This window comes from Micropterus dolomieu, linkage group LG12 (genome assembly GCF_021292245.1).
Source record: "Micropterus dolomieu isolate WLL.071019.BEF.003 ecotype Adirondacks linkage group LG12, ASM2129224v1, whole genome shotgun sequence".
NCBI lineage: Eukaryota > Metazoa > Chordata > Actinopteri > Centrarchiformes > Centrarchidae > Micropterus > Micropterus dolomieu.
In genome coordinates, this window is record NC_060161.1 from 24652369 (window position 1) to 24670260 (window position 17892).

Sequence of the window (17892 nt, forward strand, 5' to 3'; positions counted from 1 at the left end):
CCTTTCTAATGGCGAAATGTTTATAATAAGGTGGGGGCTGACGAGCATGGAGAGAGAGGAGCAGCAGCTGCATCTGTGGAAAGACGACCTGTGAGTAGGCCTTCTTACAAATTAGGGCTGAAAAGATGCTGTAGTTTCAGTTGTGGTTTTTGTTTGTGTTGGAAGAGATTGATTCTCAGATGTGCCGGTGTCATGCCTGAAAACTGATTGCCATCTGCTGGAGCTGTATTACCCAGTCTCTTCAATCACTTTCTGGCAAGTGAAATAGCCTACTGCATTTTATGGGTTGTATTGGCCATTTAAAGGTATTTTAAGAGGTAAAAAGTAGGCCCACTAGGTGAGCTATAATCTGTCAAATAGGCCTATAACTCTTCTGAATGAAATCAACTAATTTCAGGGCGGAAATAACCTTTCAGTCAATAACAAAAGGCTTCAATCATTTTCTGGCAAGTGAAATACTGCATTTTATGAGTTGTATTGGCCATTTAAAGGTAGGCCTATTTTAACAGGTAAAAAAGAGTGGATTGGTTGGTAGGCCTACACAGCAAGTAAAATAATACAGAGTCATAAGGATAATTGCAAAATTGTCTTCATTTTATATTTAAGTTGGCAGTAAGTCATGTTAATTAGGCTACAGCCCTTTTCCAAATATAAACAAAGCTATTAGACATAGGCCTACCAAACATAAGTTTTCGGCACTACACCTGTCAACACTGCCGTGCCTAAATTCCATCCTCTTCTTCCTTGTGTTTATTATTATAAATTGTATCCTCAAACAACATTATTTCAGGAGCAAGTTAGTTTTGTGTAAGTTGAGTATGTTTTGTAACTTTAATTAAACCAGTGATAGGCCTACTGCAATTTCTCTTTGGGGATGAATAAAGTCTATTTAGAGAGATAAGTAAAATTCTCGTGAATTTGTTAGAGCAGTTCCACTAAAATCGTTTTTGCACATAATGTGTAACCCAAGTGTCAAGCTTAGGGGCACATAATGTCAACGAATAATGATCTCTATCATGATGTGATTGGTTGCACTGATTGAACATACATTCCTACAATATTGGAGATCATTTGTTAATATTTCTGGGTGAGCAGGCACATGGTGCAGCTGCAGACTGTAGATTGAAAGTGAGTTTTAAAAAAAATATGCTGCAAATAGTCTGAATGTGGTTTAACAGAATTTCAGTGACTTCATTTAAATTTACTACATATGTGGTGTAGCTGAAATAAAGCCAACCAAATGCTGTTGAGCCAAGATACAGATAACCTTGACACCGTTTCGAGTGCAATTCACCAAACGCTGAATCAGATTTTGAGCTTACACTCTTCACTATGTCTTTCATCAGTGTATTTTTCCTCTTTAGTTGCTGGCCCCTGTGTTTTAAATCATAGTATTGGAGGCTCATTGAGGCCTTTTTTTCATTCACCATGAGTTTAATTCAGAGTTACTGAACAGTGTATTTTCCCTGTACTGCTGATACACTGTTGGCATATGGCTGTCATGTCTATTGTCAAGGCAAACAAACTGCCAAACCCAGAGTATCATGATGATGTCAGCTGTTCTCAATGTATTTTGCATTGCCATGTCTGTGACTGATGCCTGTTATGGCACAATTACACAATAGAGAAAAATCTGTTGTCACACTGCAATTTCAAATCATCATGAATTTGTACTTTGTTACTAGACAACAGATTAAATGCATAATTTGTTACAAATTCCAATATTTAGCATTTTATTTACAAGAAAAACATACTACCAGAAGTACAAATTCTGAAGAACTGTCTTTCAGTGTTTAAATATGCTATATCTAACTACTTAATGTAATGTTGAAAAGTTTTTTAATGTGTTTTGAATATGAATCCTTAACCTTCTTTAAAAAAATAAAAATAAATAAATAAATAAATATATATATATATATATATATATATATATATAATATTAAACCACAGCCTTCAGATAAATACAGTAGAGTATAAAGTACAACACTCTGCAGTAAAATGGAATACAACCAATATCTCAAAAAGCTGTTCCACTCAGCCTTTTCAGTGTTATTTCGCTCCGGCACAGTTCTTATCCAGGCAGGGCTGAGTCTTGTTGATATTTTTGATCAACAGAATTGATGGCAATTCGAAAAATATTCCTTTCATCAAAGTGCAACTTGAACTTTATGGATTTTTTAAATTTAGATAAGCTCACTGATGATAACGCAGCTGAGCACTTGATGATTTTCTGTGTGTCTTTTCTTCAGAGTATTGTGAAGCTACAAAATATGCTAAGGAAAGTTTCTCAAAGCCCTTTCCATAATCAATACAAGGTGAGTGGGCACGCACGCACACTTTGCAGTACACAATTACAATCTGTCAGAATGCTTAACTTAAGTTTAACTTTTCCAGTTTGTGGATGGATATTTAAAATTAACTGGCTTAATAAATTAGCTTGCTATTGTTGATGATACTCGTTTTTTGTTTCTCTTTCTTCTCAGACTCTTGTTTCATCAACCTCAGACTTCAGTGAATCATCAGCAAATGAGTACCAAAACAAACAGGTTAGAGGCAAATGATAACAGCAGCTTTCAGCTCTGCACATGGCCTACACAAGTGCAGGTTGTGGATCCTCGTTGAAAAGTGTATTTTAAAGACACTCCCAGTCAGATTGTCTTTCTTTAAACACAGAGTTAACAACAAAAACATACTTCCTTTGTTGTTGGACAACCAACAGCAAGTGTAGACATGCCCGTTGTATCGTTTCAACAGCAGAGAGTATTGTTGAATTTGTGTTTGCCATTTCTGACACATGACTTACATAACACAGTGATTCACAGTGCGTGAAAAGTATGATGCGTGACCACGCTTCACTCCATAAATATGTTTAGTTCATTTAGCAACCTTGTTCGGAAGATGCGGCATTTTGTCTTGAGCAATCCTCAACACAAAAAGTTAATGGAATATTTTCATGTGGTTTTTAGTTTGTACGCTGCCTCCTTCCAACAATCATTCAACATGTTTTAATGTAATTATGTCTAATCTAATTACAGAATGGAGAGCAGGAAGTGCTGCACTTAAGTCCTCAGGTATGTGTTTAGATGCCAGCATTTTTAGCACGGTCAACAGTCCAAGTCGAATCTTACACCTTTGTCTCTTGTGTCATTTCCCTTTCTTTGTTTATCAGAGTGGAATCAGTGGGGGCTTGGAAAGAATAAACCCTTCTCATGCGCATTCTTTGGTACGCATCTCAAAACACTACCTTATATACCATCATTATCATTGACAATGTCGCTAATGACCTTGTGTTCTTTCATCAGGATTTGGGCAGCAAAGGTCATGTAATGAAGGATGTACGGAGGAAAATGTCTGATGAAAATCTCAATACCATCCTTGTCCCTCCACCTGAATTTCAAAATGTGGAAAACGGAGCCCAAGTTTCTGAACCTCAAAAGGACTTATTCCAGGCCCTTAACGCCAATCATTCACAAGGCCTCTTCCAGGCATCAACACTGGCCAGGAAGACATCTGCCAATGACCCTTTTCATGATGTAACCCTGAACTCACCAGACTTATTCAAGTCAATCCCTGCTCAAACACAGACCTTTCCCAAAACCTTGGACCTGTTTAAAGATGAAGGGGTCAATCTTTTCCAGGCTGCTAAAGGAGATGATGAAGCTAAACGCACTACGGAGGTGAATCTCTTTGATAAATCTCCCAGTATCTTTGTTGACCCATTCATATCTACTTCAAACAAGGAGTATGATCTGTTCCGTTCTCCACAGCCCAAGATGGCAAATCCATTTTCTACTACCACGACTAATGGAGCGGATTTGTTTCAATCACTTCCAACTAAAAGTGGGGAACTCTTCAACATCAGGGAAAACAAACAAGACGCCTCTACGAAAGAGGACCCTTTTGGCATGTCTTTTAAGGAAAACCTTGATGTATTTTCATCTTCATCCACAAATTCAGTTGACCCATTCCCAAGCCCAATTACAAAGAGTTTATTCCAAAGTGTTTCCAGTTTGGATGACCCATTTGGTCCTACTCCTTCAAAACAATACGACCCTTTCCAGGATGTTTCAAATGGGTCTCCATTTGACATTTTCCAACCTCTTCCCTCAAAGACTAACAGCAATGTATTTGAGATAAACCCCATCAATACTGCCTCTACACCTTCACTCAACAGTCAGAAATCAGAAGTGAAGTTAGACATGCTATCTTCACCAGATCTTTTCAAGGCAGCGACATCAGAATCACATCCAGCCATCCAACCGAACTCGTCTGACAGGCCTCGTGATATTGTCTTGACGACTCCCCAGGGAACTGAACATGAAATCCTTGAGCCAAGTCCCTTCAGTCGGGCCAGGCATCTGTCTGTGTCACCAAGGCAATCTCCATCTGAAATGACTCATGTATGTAACAAGTGCCATTTGATATTTAGACCACAATAAAATCCATATTTAATAAAATGGATTTTACTTTAAATATGTTAAGGGAACTACTCTACTGTAGGATGCATCTAAACCACAAAATGCTTACACATTGATTTATGACATGAACTTTCTACTTCCTTTTTATAATCAAACTTGCAGGTGCAGACCTTCAAACGTCCGCCAAAGCCACTTCCCCGAACTAGACCACCCAGGCCAAACAGGCCACCAAAACCAGAAAAACCACTGACACCAGCAAACCCTGTATGCAAATAATAAAGTTTAGCACAATGTTATTTCTTTGTTTGTTTAAAGCTTCAGTGTGTAATATTTACGAGGATCTATTAACACAAATGTAATATAATATCCATAACTGTGTATTCTCTACAGACCATGTTTCATCACTACGTTTATTACGTATGAAAAACAAGCAGAAGTAGCAGCATTAGTAGTAGTCAGGTTTATTAGAAGGAAGAAGACAAGTGAAATTTGGACAAATGTAGGACCACACGTACTGTTTAGCATGAGTGGATGGAGCGTGTCAGTCACCGTAGCTTCTCTTGTTGTTGCATTTGGAAATTAAATTGATCTAATGTACGACCTCATGGGGAAAAGGTACAAAGTATTTTTTATTTTATTTTTTTTTTTACTGCTGAATTTACAATTGCCATTAGAAGTAATACATTTATTAAGTACTTATTTCTTAGGAGCGGGTGAATGCACAGTGAGCCACTAGATATCACTAAAACTTACACACTGAACCTTTAACTCACAACTTTCTCTGCTACTGTAATGTGCTGTTAATTACATTCTTTGTATCCTTTGGACTGTGTTTAGATTGGAACTGAACCAGCTCTACCAAAAACATCTCCCAAGCCAGCCTTCAGTATGCTCCCAAAACCAGTTAAACCCAAAACTCTGGTAGGCATGATGTTGACATTTGACCAAATTAGCTGCCCTAACTAGCTAGGGCAACTATATGCTCTAGGACATTGTTTCTAGATATGAGGAACAATGTAAAATGTGTTGTCTGTTAGGATACACTGTAGAGAGAACATCATCTTTTTGTGGGCATGTTTCAAGTGTGTGTTTTTTTTTGTTTTTTTTTTGTTTTGTTTTTTTACAGGAAAGTAAACAGACAGACCCTGAGAACTATGTTGTTTTTGAGGATGTCCTGCTTATTGGACAGGTATGTTTCAAGTGCAAGTGATTCTCAATAATTATAAATTAAATGTATTAATTTCTGGATGGATGGACATAATGATTATGTATGTTGGATTATTATGAAAACATTTTGGTGAAACTGTCTATGCAAATATTTGCTTTACTAAAACCCCCCCCCAAAAAGGAGAGGTGTGTTGAAGACTGGCCCGAAGACAGCCCTGAGCTTAACCCTGACTTCAAACCAGTAAGAAAACATTACCAAAATGAATCTGCAATCCTTTCATCACATTTTCTCTCAATACGGTGGCATACTACCTCGAGCTCTCAGTAATGTCGTCTATTCTATTACCCCCCCCAGTCTGGAACATTAAGACTACGACGAGAATCATTGAAAGTAAGAGAGGAGTGATTTCCCTTGTTAGCATTGTTTGTTTGTAAGCAGAAACATGATGTGAAAACGTTAACCTTTACCTTTATATTAAGATGGACTCTAATGGAGGCAGTGGCGAGGATCAGGACAACTCTGGGAGTCACAGCAAGGTACTATCCAACTCACTCATCACTCACTGTTAGGCATTAAGTGGTTGTTATCAGTATGTTTTCCGGTTCATAGTTTAACACACGTTTTGTTTTTTTACAGAAAAAAGACAAAAAAAACAGAAAGTCCTTTCTTTCAAGAAGAGGGTCAAAGGTAAATGAAGCCATGCAAAATAACAGCTTCACTGATTAGAATTTATTTGCATGTTTGTCTAATGATTTTCAATTTGTAGGAAAAGTTTGCTGATGACACAAAGGTGGGGAGGAGCAAGACACTACCTTATCATAGTAAATCAACAATGGTAACTATCAGAGTCTGGAATCAAATTTATATTGTGTACACATGTGACAGTAAGCCTAGCCTTTACATTTCCCTACATATGTTTATCTGTGATTAGGTTAGTATTAAAACTGTAATGTGTTGTTGCCTCTAAAGGGCTGGCGTGATCTGATGTGGTAGTACAACTATATTCAAATAGAGAAAGCGACATTCTAGCAAGCACAAATAAAGGCAACTTTAACTTGTGTTAAAACAATTTATTCTGAGGGAGTTAAAAGTGCTTCTGTTTTTCAGGAGTATTCAGATAGGCACATGTCTGCAGGAGAGAACGAAGACGAGAAGCAGAATGGGATGGTTTACACGGTATGTTGTTTTTATTTTTTTAAACAAAAAAACCCCATCTAGTTTCTGTCCTTATGAACAGTAATAATGAACCACTGGTGGTTATTGTATATTGGTTAATGTATTCTTTTCTCAACAGAAGAATCCTCTTAAGACCAAAGTCAACCCGAAGCTAAGAAGAGCGTCCACTAATTCCTCTGTGCCAGACACAAAGCACATGAACAAACTTTTACCTCAAGAATCAAAGGCAAGTACATGAAGAAGTAGTACACGTGTGTGTGTGTGTGTGTGATTTTCAGAATGACATTTATTTAGGTTTTCCTGAATCTGCCATGGAAGTTTCATACAAGCAAACAGACTCATTCAAGCCACCCTATCATGTGTGAAAAGCCTCCATACACAGGACATCTTACACCAATATCACAGTTGTGATGTCTTATTTGTAATTTCACAACAGGGTGATGATAATAAGAAAAGCGTCAGCAAGAAAAACTCCATTGAACGTCGATGGTCAGAGGTAAAGTACCTGTCGACCAACTGTTTTATCAAACTAGTTGGATCCTGAATTGTCTGCTGCAGACGAGGTGCAAGAGGGTGAGAAGAGCTCTCCTTCTGTGAACCTTCAAGTCCCAAAGACTATCTTGAGCACTAGCGGCTCAAAATCCTAATCATTAAGACTTTTTTAAATTATATTTTTGTTTTTTCTCAGTATTTTATTCTTGAAAGAAATTGTTTACGTTCTTAAGGACAAATGTTAGTCGTCCCAAACAGTTTTTGATGCAGTGCTTCATTGTCAACAGGGGGTCGTTTTGGATGGCAGCACTGGTGAGGATGAGGAAGGAGATGAAGCCCAGCATGGCGAGGTTCACAGCCATGGATTTGTACGCTTTTGTAATACTTACTATAAGTAAAGATGATAAACTAATGATACATAGAAATATGCACATTAATGCCACGATGTTATCAGGGTTGAAAACAATGCAAAATTCATGACAGTTTAGTGTAAAAAAATTAGATATTTTAGACTTTTTTGAGCATTTAAGGGGAGAAATGTGAATATTGCATGTATTGAATTTGGACAATCTAATCTTTTCTCTATCCAGAAGAAAAAAAAGAAGGTGAAAATCACTTTTATCCCACATAGAGGATTTGCCATCACATCAGAAAAGGTATTGCACCTCTACTGTACTTTATATTTCACAGCATATTTGTCTACACCTTACTGAATCTATGTCATGTTGAAATGTTTTCCCTCCAGACGGATGATAAACTGAAGGGAGCACATGGATACACATCTCGCAAAAACTCAAAGGTACATGTGAGTATCATGGGTTTGTACAGCTGTGTGCGCTTTGCTCATACATTGTATTTGTGCTACATATGTGTATCTGTGATTAGATTAGTATTAAAACTGTAATGTGTAGTGGCCTCTAAGGGGCTGGCGTGATCTGATGTGGTAGTACAACTATATTCAAGTTCAATCTTTATTGTCCCACCAGGGGTAATTTGATTTGCAATAGGGTTAAAACAAACATACATGAGGCATAAACAAAGATAAGAACAGCCGTTATATACAACCTCTTTTGTTCGTCTAAAAGTACTCAATAAGTTGAAATGGTAGCCTCAACAATCTATCAAATGGAGGAAGCGGCATTCTAGCAAGCACAAATAAAGGCAACTTTAACTTGTATTAAAAAACAATTTATTCTGAGGGAGTTAAAAGTACTTCTGTTTTTCAGGAGTATTCAGATAGGCACATGTCTGCAGGAGAGAACGAAGACGAGGAGCAGAATGGGATGGTTTACACGGTATGCTTTTATTTTATTTTTTTTAACTATCTAGTTTCTGTCTTTATGAACATTAATAATGAACCACTGGTGTTTATTAAATGTATTCTTTTGTCAACAGAAGAATCCTCTTAAGACCAAAGTCAACCCGAAGCTAAGAAGAGCGTCCACTAATTCCTCTGTGCCAGACACAAAGCACATGAACAAACTTTTACCTCAAGAATCAAAGGCAAGTACATGAAGAAGTAGTACAAGTGTGTGTGTGTGTGATTTTCAGAATGACATTTATTTAGGTTTTCCTGAATCTGCCATGGAAGTTTCATCCAAGCAAACAGACTCATTCAAGCCACCCTATCATGTGTGAAAAGCCTCCATACACAGGACATCTTACACCAATATCACAGTTGTGATGTCTTATTTGTAATTTCACAACAGGATGATGATGATAAGAAAAGCGCCGGCAAGAAAAACTTCACTGAACGTCGATGGTCAGAGGTAAAGTACCTGTCAACCAACTGTTTTATCAAACTAGTTGGATCCTGAATTGTCTGCTGCAGACAAGGTGCAAGAGGGTGAGAAGAGCTCTCCTTCTGTGAACCTTCAAGTCAATTTCACAGCATATTTGTTTACACCTTACTTAATGTTTGTCATGTTGAAACGTTTTCCCTCCAGACGGATGATAAACTGAAGGGAGCACATGGATACACACCTCGCAAAAACTCAAATGTACATGTGAGTATCGTGGGTTTGTACAGCATGTGTGCGCTTTGCTCATACATTGTATTTGTTTTATGAGGATGATCTAGGCAGTGTAACATGTTTAGAATATTTTATCCCACCACAGGATAAATCACAAGATGAAGTTTTGGGTGCACATGGCTACACACCTCAATATATGTCCCAGGTAACCTTCACCTTCACCTCAGTTGACTCAATATTTAAACAACAAACTATACAAACTTTTGAACAATGTCAGTCCCACATTGTCTAATATGAGGGTGAATGGTCTAATCATCTTTGGAGATGGCATGGTTTATTTAAGATTAGCTTTTTTAAGTTGGTGTTGCAGGAGAGTAGCTTTTGGAATCATTAGCTTGCATATGACAACTTTTTATTAAGTTTTTATTTCTTTTACTCTTAGGCTAATCCCTTTGAGGATGTAGACAAGATGAAAGATTACCGTCTTCAGTCAGCTTACATGGTGCTTTTTTTATTATTATTACCATTAAACAATGTAGTTTGACAATGCAAAAATGTGCATTTATTTTTGTTTATAGTGAATATACCGTAGTTGGATGTCTTGACACGGAGGATATATGATTTTGCATTAACTCCTCTATGCAGCATGGTTTTCAATGTAACCTCTTCGATTTTGGTCATAAATATTCCTGACTTGTCTACAAAGACTAAAGGTTGTCCTGAATATGTTACTTAGGCTGCTTTCATGGATGACGACCTCTTACAGAAAACACCCCATATGTCTGCTGGATTAAATGGGGATGAAGATCCATATGGAATGGCAGACTGGAAACCTGTAACTTTCCCTTCTCAATATTTTTTTATTTGAACATTTTGTTACCTGTTCTCACTTAATGGGCTTTTCCCCTTTTTGTCAATAGAAGAAACCAACAAAGATGAAACAGCTGCGCGTGGGTCGTCGAAGCCCTAAGGTAAATGTGTCTGTGGAATGTTTGTTTGTTAGGCAAAGTGATAAATGTCTCTGAACGTTGTTGTTTTTTTTTAATTAGGAGGGCATGCTGGACAACAGTCCCCAGACAAAGAACAGCTTCTCAGCAGAGGAGTTAGACAATGAAGACCTAAAAGGAATGCAGGACTGCAAACCGGTATTTTTATATCTGAAAGTACTATTTTTTTTTTTTGGAACGATTTTAATTTAATCATTTAGCTTATGCTTTTATCCAGGGCGACTTAAAATTGCTACGCCTCTTGAGTGAGGTTAAGTGTCTCGCTCAGGGACACACTGGTGGATGTGTCTTAGGCTACATCCAAACTACTATGTTTTATTCTAAAACGCAGACCTTTTGCCAGGTTTGCACCTCACGTCTAGACTAAAACGGTGAATCCCAACATCAACAACGGAGAAGTTTTGAAAATGTTGCCAACATTGTTCTCGTTTTTAAAACTCCGGCGTAGCGTTTTAGTGCGGACAGGCAAAAACGGAAGACTTTAAAAACGATGAAGCAAACACTCACATCTGGCTTGCTGATTGAGTCTTACGGCCTGTGTCCATCAAAGCGTTTTTTACCAGTTGAAAACACCAGCTGCCTAGCTGGGAGCGCTAGGGTTTTTTTTTTTTTGAGAGGCTGTGGTTGCTATGATACATAAGGTGATGTGGAGGTGATGTGCTGCAAGTAGGGTACCTAATTTTCCACAAAGTACGTACGCCTACTTGCGCTGGCCCTTGCTCTGCATGAAGAGAAGGCTGAAACATGTACACGTGGCGGGTGAGGAAATAACTCGGCTAGGAGTCACATTTTTCGTTTAAGAACTGAGATGGTTGGGTGCGGTGTTTGTCCCGTCCCCCTTGTACTGTGATTGGATGGCTGGGTAAAAAGTGACAGTGACGAGCGCAGCGTTTTTCCCAAAGCTGAATATTTTTCTACGCTCGGCGACTGGGGAAAAAAATGCTCAGTGCCCAGCACGGAAAAGACGCTCAATGCCTCCTCGCGCTGCTGGTGTTTTTACCATGTTGTAAAAATGCGGCGCTACCATTGCAATGAATTGAAAAAAGAGGATGGCTTTGGGAAAAAACACTTTAGGGAAAGAAGAGTTAACAAAAAGTGCAATCAATACAAGATAATTGTAAGGGGATAGAAGAAGAGCACAGGAAGTGCAGGTTAGAGGTGTTATAAGAGGAAGTGTTCTCGGAAGAGATGAGTTTTCAAGAGCTTCTTGAATTTAGAGAGGGGACGCCCCTGCTCTGATGGCATGTGGTAGCTTGTTTCCACCATTGTGGTGTCACAGATACGAACAGCTGAGACTGGGATTGCTTTGTGTGACTGAATGGCAGAGCCAGGCGGCGTTTCGTTGGATGAGCGTAGTGGCCGAGAAGGAACGTAAACTTGTATTATGGAATTGAGGTAGATGGGTGCAGAACTATTTATATCTCTGTATGCAAGCATTAGTGACTTAAATTTGATTCTGGAGGCCACGGGGAGCCAGTGGAGGTCACACAGTAATGGACTTGACATGAGTCCTTTTGGGCTGATCAAAAACCAGACGCGCTGCGTTCTGACCCATTTGTAAGGGTTTCACCGTACAAGCTGGAAGACCTGCTAGGAGGGCATTGCAATAGTCGTGGCGAGAGATAACCATGGCCTGTACCAAAAGCTAGATGGCATATTGAGTGAGGTAGGCCCTGATTTCTCTGATGTTGTATAGAGCAAAGCGGCATGACCGAGAGACAGTAGCAACATGGTCTGAAAAGGACAGCTTGTCATCAATCATGACACCCAAGTTTCTCACCCCCTTGGTTGGAGTGATGGTTGAGAAGTGAATTTGTAGTTTGATGTTATGGTGGGTCGATTGCTTGGCTGGAATGACAGAGAGTTCAGTCTTAGAGTTAGGGTTAGTGTAAGGTGGCAAGCCTTCATCCATGCAGATATGTCCGAGAGACAGTCTGTAATCCATGCCAAATCGAACCCACATCTCTCACACCAAAAGCATGTTTTATCCAACAATGGTACCAGTAGTAGAAGCACAATGTAATTGCTTTGTAGAAACGCCATGTGATGCAATGATTTAAACAATATAGATTAGCAACAGTAGAGAAAATATCATCAAATCATGATATATGATATCATATCAAAGTGCTTGTGCTGTCAAATGCATCATTGTGCTAAATATCTCATTTCAGAGCAGATGTAAAACCTTCACTAAACACTTTTATGCAGAAGAGAGGATGACTATTTTCCAAGAATATGTTTGCTTTTGATTTTATTCCATTTTAAGCTGTAATTAACAAAACTTTTTTGTTTGTTCTGTCTCAGAAAAACTCCAAGCATCCATGTTTAATGTTAGTTTAATGCACAACCTGAGCATGGGACAATAATATATCTTAGTTTAATTGTTTTCTGTGGAATGACTTGGTCTGACCTTTTTTTTTTTTTTTTTTTTTTGCAGGATGCCTTTGCTGATAATGACATCACTCAAACAGGAAAATATTTCATGAGTCCTGGAGAGATGTATGACAGCGAACAGGATGAAGTGGAAACCTGCAAACCGGTATTTATTTATTTTTTTTTCTCCTCGTGTTCATTTTCACTGCTTCACTTTGGAGTTATTTAATGATTCTCCAACATTGTTTTTCTTTTCAACAGAAGAAGTCATCTAAACTTAAAGGCCTCAAAAAACAAAAGGCAAAGGTGAATCAGCGTGGTCTGACTTATTTGTTATCAAATACAGAAAGTGGGGTTTTGCTCTTATTGCTGTCTGATCTTTAAAAGCAAGAGATGGACATGCTTACTTTTTTGTCTTTGTCATGCCAGAACAAAGCCATGCATCTAGAGTGTGAAGATCCACCAGGAGCTACGTCTAGTGACTACCTGTCAGAGGCTGCTAAGGTAAGCTCGCACCTTTCAAAGTGGAAAATACAGCATGCTATTTAATAACGAGTGATTAGTAAATGGTATGCTTCAGGTAAACATGTTTGGCTTTGGCTAAAACCGGTTAGCACAAGTGTCCTAATTAATGACCCAGTTTTCAGTATTTATCCAACCCGCAGCTTTACTACTTTAGCGTCCTTCTGACAGCATTTGACTAGTGATGTAGCAACACACTGTTTAAGTTTCAAGTCTTGAATTTTCTAGTGATTCAGAACTGACAGATTTCAAACAGGAATAAATAGAAATATCTCATCTCTGAACAATTCCTGTGAAAACAAGACTGCCTGGTTATGTTTCCAGGTGCACTTTGTTGACCTCAACTGACAATTGAGAAACAATGAAATGTTGTTTTCCACTGTTGACTTAGTTGTCTTAATTTCTTTGTTCCTGACAGGACACATTCCTTTGACATGTGACTGACCCAGTTCAGCAACATAGTGTACATACTAGCTAGCGTACCAAGCCCTGCATAGAAGGGGTTTAATATGTACAAAGGCCTTGGTTAAATAAAGGCAGGTTTTGAAGAAGATCTATTGACATTCACTGGCTTGTTTTTGTCCCCTCTCTCCCCTCATTCAGGCGGAGTGGCTGGCTGCTCAGATGGATGAGCGTGCTATAGCAGCTCTGGAGGATGATGATCAAGAAGGGGTCAGTTTCTCTTAAACCTGGCCTAACAAAAATATGCATTTCCTGTGTATAATGTGAATAATGTTCACCTTTTCTAGTAGTGCTCTGGTGTCAACCATTATGGTTTTGGAATAATTTTTTTTGTCACAGGACACTGACAGTTTGATGGAGTGGTGGAACACTGTAGAACGTGAGTTACAACTAAAACTAAGCAATTAAGTAAACACCTGAATGTCTTTTTTTTTTTTTTCTTTCTTTTTTTTTGTACTTAAATAACACACTTGATTGTATTTCAGAATGGGATGAGGTGCCATCAGACGATGAGGACAAATTCAAAACAGAGGATGAGTCCAAGTGCGTCTGTTTACGCAAATTTGGTGGAAGTAAAAGTGTACTGAACTGGCCAAACTGATACCTTCAAAGTATCAGCTTGACAGCAGAAACAAGAGGGATGTTTTTGTTTTTGCTATGCCAGAAGTGAATGTGTGTCATGACTCGGATTACTGATTGTAGAGGAAAAGGTTGTGCTAAATGTAGAACTGAAACAATTTATTAGTCAAATCTATTGGTGACCAACAGAAACATAATCTGTAATATTTGACAATCAGTTCATTCATTACTCAAGCAAAAATGCTAAACATTTGCAGGTTCTAGCTCCTCAAATGTGAGGACTTTGTGTTTCCTTGTCAGATGATAGTGAACTGAATATCTTTTGGTTTTTGGACCACTGCTTGGATCAAAGAAGCAATACCTCAAATTTTAGGAAATTCGGTGCGGTGTACTGTATTCACTGTCACTGTATTCTGACATCTTATTAAACAAACAATTCAGCAAAATTATGTATAATGAAGTAATTCTTAGTTGCAGCTATAATGAAATGTGTACCGCACTGTGTATTTGCGTACTCTGGGCCAACACAGATAACGGAACAGCACTTGAGCATAACTTACAACATAAATCCTGCTAGTTTTGGTAGGCCATGTCAGGACCAGCTACCATCTCTTCAAAATCGAGTCAAATGAAAATATTTAGACGTAGGCTACATATGTTTAAGATCTGCTTCTTTTGCTTGATTGGCTGATTCTGATATTTGGTTAGCTTACAAATGACGGCTGTTAATACATTTTGCACTGAGTTATTTTGAGTGTATGAATTAATCAAGCTACTTTATAAATGTGAATAGAAAGTTTGCACTACTGTCTTTGTGGAAAGTTAGTGAGTGTATATAGTGAGTGAGTATTGCTTTTATTTCATTGTTTGACATTTTGTATCATGACCCACATTTTAAGTTGCTTCTTCCTTACTGCACTTAACATTGCTTTGTCCACCAAATAAATTCCAGGTCATTCAGCATCTTGGCAGACAAGGTTCATCGTGGCCTGCGTGTCTTCAACAAGGTCTTCACAGAGCGAGCTGAGGTCCTCTGGCAATCCACCGTCGCACTCCACAGCATCGCTGACAACATCAACAATTTCCACCACAAGGCCAAGATCGCTGGCATTACTGGCGGCACCACCACTGCTGTGGGTGGTGTGACAGCCATCGCTGGTTTGGCTTTGGCACCCTTTACTCTCGGTGCCTCTCTTATAGTTACCGCTGTTGGTGTGGGTGTGGCAACAGCTGGTGGAATCGCTTCAGCCTCTGCGGCCATCTCGGATAACGTTAACAACATGAATGACCGGAAGAAGGTAAGGTGCAATTTTACAGCCTATGCAAGGTCTGCTATTGCACTGGTAACATCTTGTATCAAAACAGAATGGAGAAAGCTGCACACTCATAACTCTAATGCATGTAGATCCACAAACTGCTTTCTTTTATTTTTCTAATTTTCTGATGTTTAATAGTTGAAATAAATGCAGGAACTTAATGTTTCAATGAAGGAAGTAGAGTAACGTTCTTTTAACGCTTTTAATGGTTAAAATATGTGACTTATGATACTGAGACCATGGTTGACACCCTGTCCCGTCTCGTGATTACCGCTGACTTTTTCAGCGTTTAACTGAAGACTGTGGTCTTTACCTCTCCTTCCCTAGGTGGAGATGGTACTGGAGAACTATGAGGCTCAGCTGCTGGACATTGGGAAGATCCTCCACTTTGTCAATCAGGGCTTGTACAAACTGCGTGGTCATCCTTTCCTCAGGTCTGGCACCCAACACTACTCAGAGGACTGGGAGGTCCGCAGGGCAGTCCAGATGATCAGCTTTGTCGATCAGCCTGTGATGCGAGCGACGGAGATAGCGGACGAGGCCATTACCTCAGTCCAAGGACTCTTCAAAGGCATGGACAAGTACTTCATCAAGGATTCCCGAGAGCTGAAGAAAGGCTGCAAGAAAGAGGTGGTGGGTCAAATAAAGCATGTGGCAAATTTCCTCCACGATGGGGTGGTGCAGCTCAATGCCATCAGAGAGGAGCTACAGGATGCCACTGGAAACATTTGATCAACTTCCTGCATGATGCCATTTTGACCATCAACATCAAAGATCACCAACCCCCTCTCCTGGCTAAATGAGGGAACTGTTGGTTTTAAAGGAATTCATGGACCCAGTAGGTAAGCACCTACTGTAAGACAAATTCAGTTTTCTGAAAACAGCAGACTCTAGAGTTATACGTAGTTTAGACAATTAACACTAGATTAGACTAGAATACATTTCAATAGTCCTGCAAAAATGCAACCCCTGTGAAGCTAATAAGTCGTTATTTTGTTGTGATTTTGGCAGAGGGGTGTTAATTCAACTCTGAGAACTTGTGACGCTATGGATTAGTCTTGTTGTATTTGTATTATATTGTAAGGCATTTACTGTACACACAGGGGGCTGCAGAATGACAGGAAAACACCCTTCTTTATGCACTGTATGTATTGTTCTGTAGGTAAAATGTTTAAATATAAGGTGTATCAAAATGTAGCTTTGTGGTCACAGATGGTTTGATTTCAACATTTGAATAGATTTTTAGTTTAATTTGTCCACCTACTGTACTTACAGGAGGATGGCAAATGATAAACGGGAGCACCTTACAATATAATGCAACTGATACAGCATGAATAGGTTCAGCATTTGTATTGAATGTTGTCAGCAGAGTCTGTGATTTAGTCCAATCCCTGAATCGGATATCAGTTTGAGCAAACAAATATTAGACTCAAAAAGAGGGAACTGTGCAGACACAAAGTGATATTTGTCTTTATGGTGTTTATAAGATTTTAATGCGTTGTTAAAATTGGCATGTTAATAGTCTTCATTTGTTGAATTAAAGTTAATGGATATAGGTTTTGTAAATAGAAATGTTCTGCTCACATTGTATAAGAACATCCAATTTTAAGTGTTTCTTTTTTAAAGAGAAACGGTGATAATGGTAAATTGTATTGCTTCAGGACACCTATTAACACAACTAATCTTTTTTTTTTTTTTGGTTGAGTTTAAGTCTTTTAGTTTATTAAAAGTATTCATATCCCGGATCAAGTACAAAATGAATAAATCTCAAAGAGAAGAGATGCTCTGAACCAGATTTGGCTACCAGCTCATTTCCGTCTATAGTCCCAAACGGGTAGGTTGCAGCTGTAGGTTGTGGTTTGCTGGAGCATCAGTTTAAAAAACAAAACAAAAAAAGCTTCAACAATTTGTACCTATTGGTAAAGTATTCCTGCATTGAAAGCCACATGTGTCACCATGTAAAATTATTGCACACATTTTTGTAATTTTTTTTGTGGCATGTAATGCATTTTAGTTGCATTAAGAATCAATTTTATTTTTCCCCATAATATATATATCAAAAACTGGAGGCACCTTTTGTCTTATGTGGCATCCATGTAAGTGTGTGTGTGTGTGTGTGTGTTTGTGTATACTGTTGACCATGCCCCCATGAATGATTATATGTGTGTTTATGTGCCTCTATTCTATTTTACTGTCAAACCTAAGTTTAACCATTCATATATTAATGTTTTGTATACAGTCACTGTATGTTTTAAATGTCAATTTTCTTTGTGACCACTTGTGGTCTTATAATACTCTTGCCTTTATTTTGTCAGTGTTTTACACTGTTAGGGCATTTTCCTGCATTATTTTAAACGGATTCTTTCATGTAACACTGACTCTGTAAATAAAGCCTGTTTACAAATA

General features: G+C 38.5%; 1 protein-coding gene across 11 annotated transcripts in view; it reads left to right on the forward strand.

The window, feature by feature from the left end:
- Positions 1-17892, forward strand: part of si:cabz01007807.1 — a 19395-nt gene extending 1503 nt beyond the window's left edge. Inside the window, exons 3-39 of one of the 11 annotated variants that reach the window (XM_046065724.1) lie at positions 2250-2315; positions 2484-2546; positions 3036-3071; positions 3170-3223; positions 3303-3677; positions 3768-4400; positions 4581-4682; positions 5256-5339; positions 5545-5607; positions 5767-5826; positions 5941-5976; positions 6066-6122; positions 6223-6273; positions 6353-6421; positions 6694-6762; positions 6881-6988; positions 7199-7258; positions 7542-7622; positions 7845-7910; positions 8000-8059; positions 8481-8549; positions 8650-8757; positions 8964-9023; positions 9201-9260; positions 9373-9432; positions 9670-9729; positions 9964-10062; positions 10148-10198; positions 10277-10372; positions 12672-12773; positions 12869-12913; positions 13037-13111; positions 13733-13801; positions 13931-13970; positions 14077-14134; positions 15123-15468; positions 15814-17892. In XM_046065724.1, the coding sequence (XP_045921680.1) occupies positions 2250-2315; positions 2484-2546; positions 3036-3071; positions 3170-3223; positions 3303-3677; positions 3768-4400; positions 4581-4682; positions 5256-5339; positions 5545-5607; positions 5767-5826; positions 5941-5976; positions 6066-6122; positions 6223-6273; positions 6353-6421; positions 6694-6762; positions 6881-6988; positions 7199-7258; positions 7542-7622; positions 7845-7910; positions 8000-8059; positions 8481-8549; positions 8650-8757; positions 8964-9023; positions 9201-9260; positions 9373-9432; positions 9670-9729; positions 9964-10062; positions 10148-10198; positions 10277-10372; positions 12672-12773; positions 12869-12913; positions 13037-13111; positions 13733-13801; positions 13931-13970; positions 14077-14134; positions 15123-15468; positions 15814-16218 (3996 nt within the window). In that variant the 3' untranslated portion in view covers positions 16219-17892. Of the gene's footprint in view, positions 1-2249; positions 2316-2483; positions 2547-3035; positions 3072-3169; positions 3224-3302; positions 4401-4580; positions 4683-5255; positions 5340-5544; positions 5608-5766; positions 5827-5940; positions 5977-6065; positions 6123-6222; positions 6274-6352; positions 6422-6693; positions 6763-6880; positions 6989-7198; positions 7259-7541; positions 7623-7844; positions 7911-7999; positions 8060-8480; positions 8550-8649; positions 8758-8963; positions 9024-9200; positions 9261-9372; positions 9433-9669; positions 9730-9963; positions 10063-10147; positions 10199-10276; positions 10373-12671; positions 12774-12868; positions 12914-13036; positions 13112-13732; positions 13802-13930; positions 13971-14076; positions 14135-15122; positions 15469-15813 lie in introns of all 11 variants that reach the window. The other 10 variants (XM_046065719.1, XM_046065720.1, XM_046065721.1 and 7 more) reach the window with 10 other exon arrangements.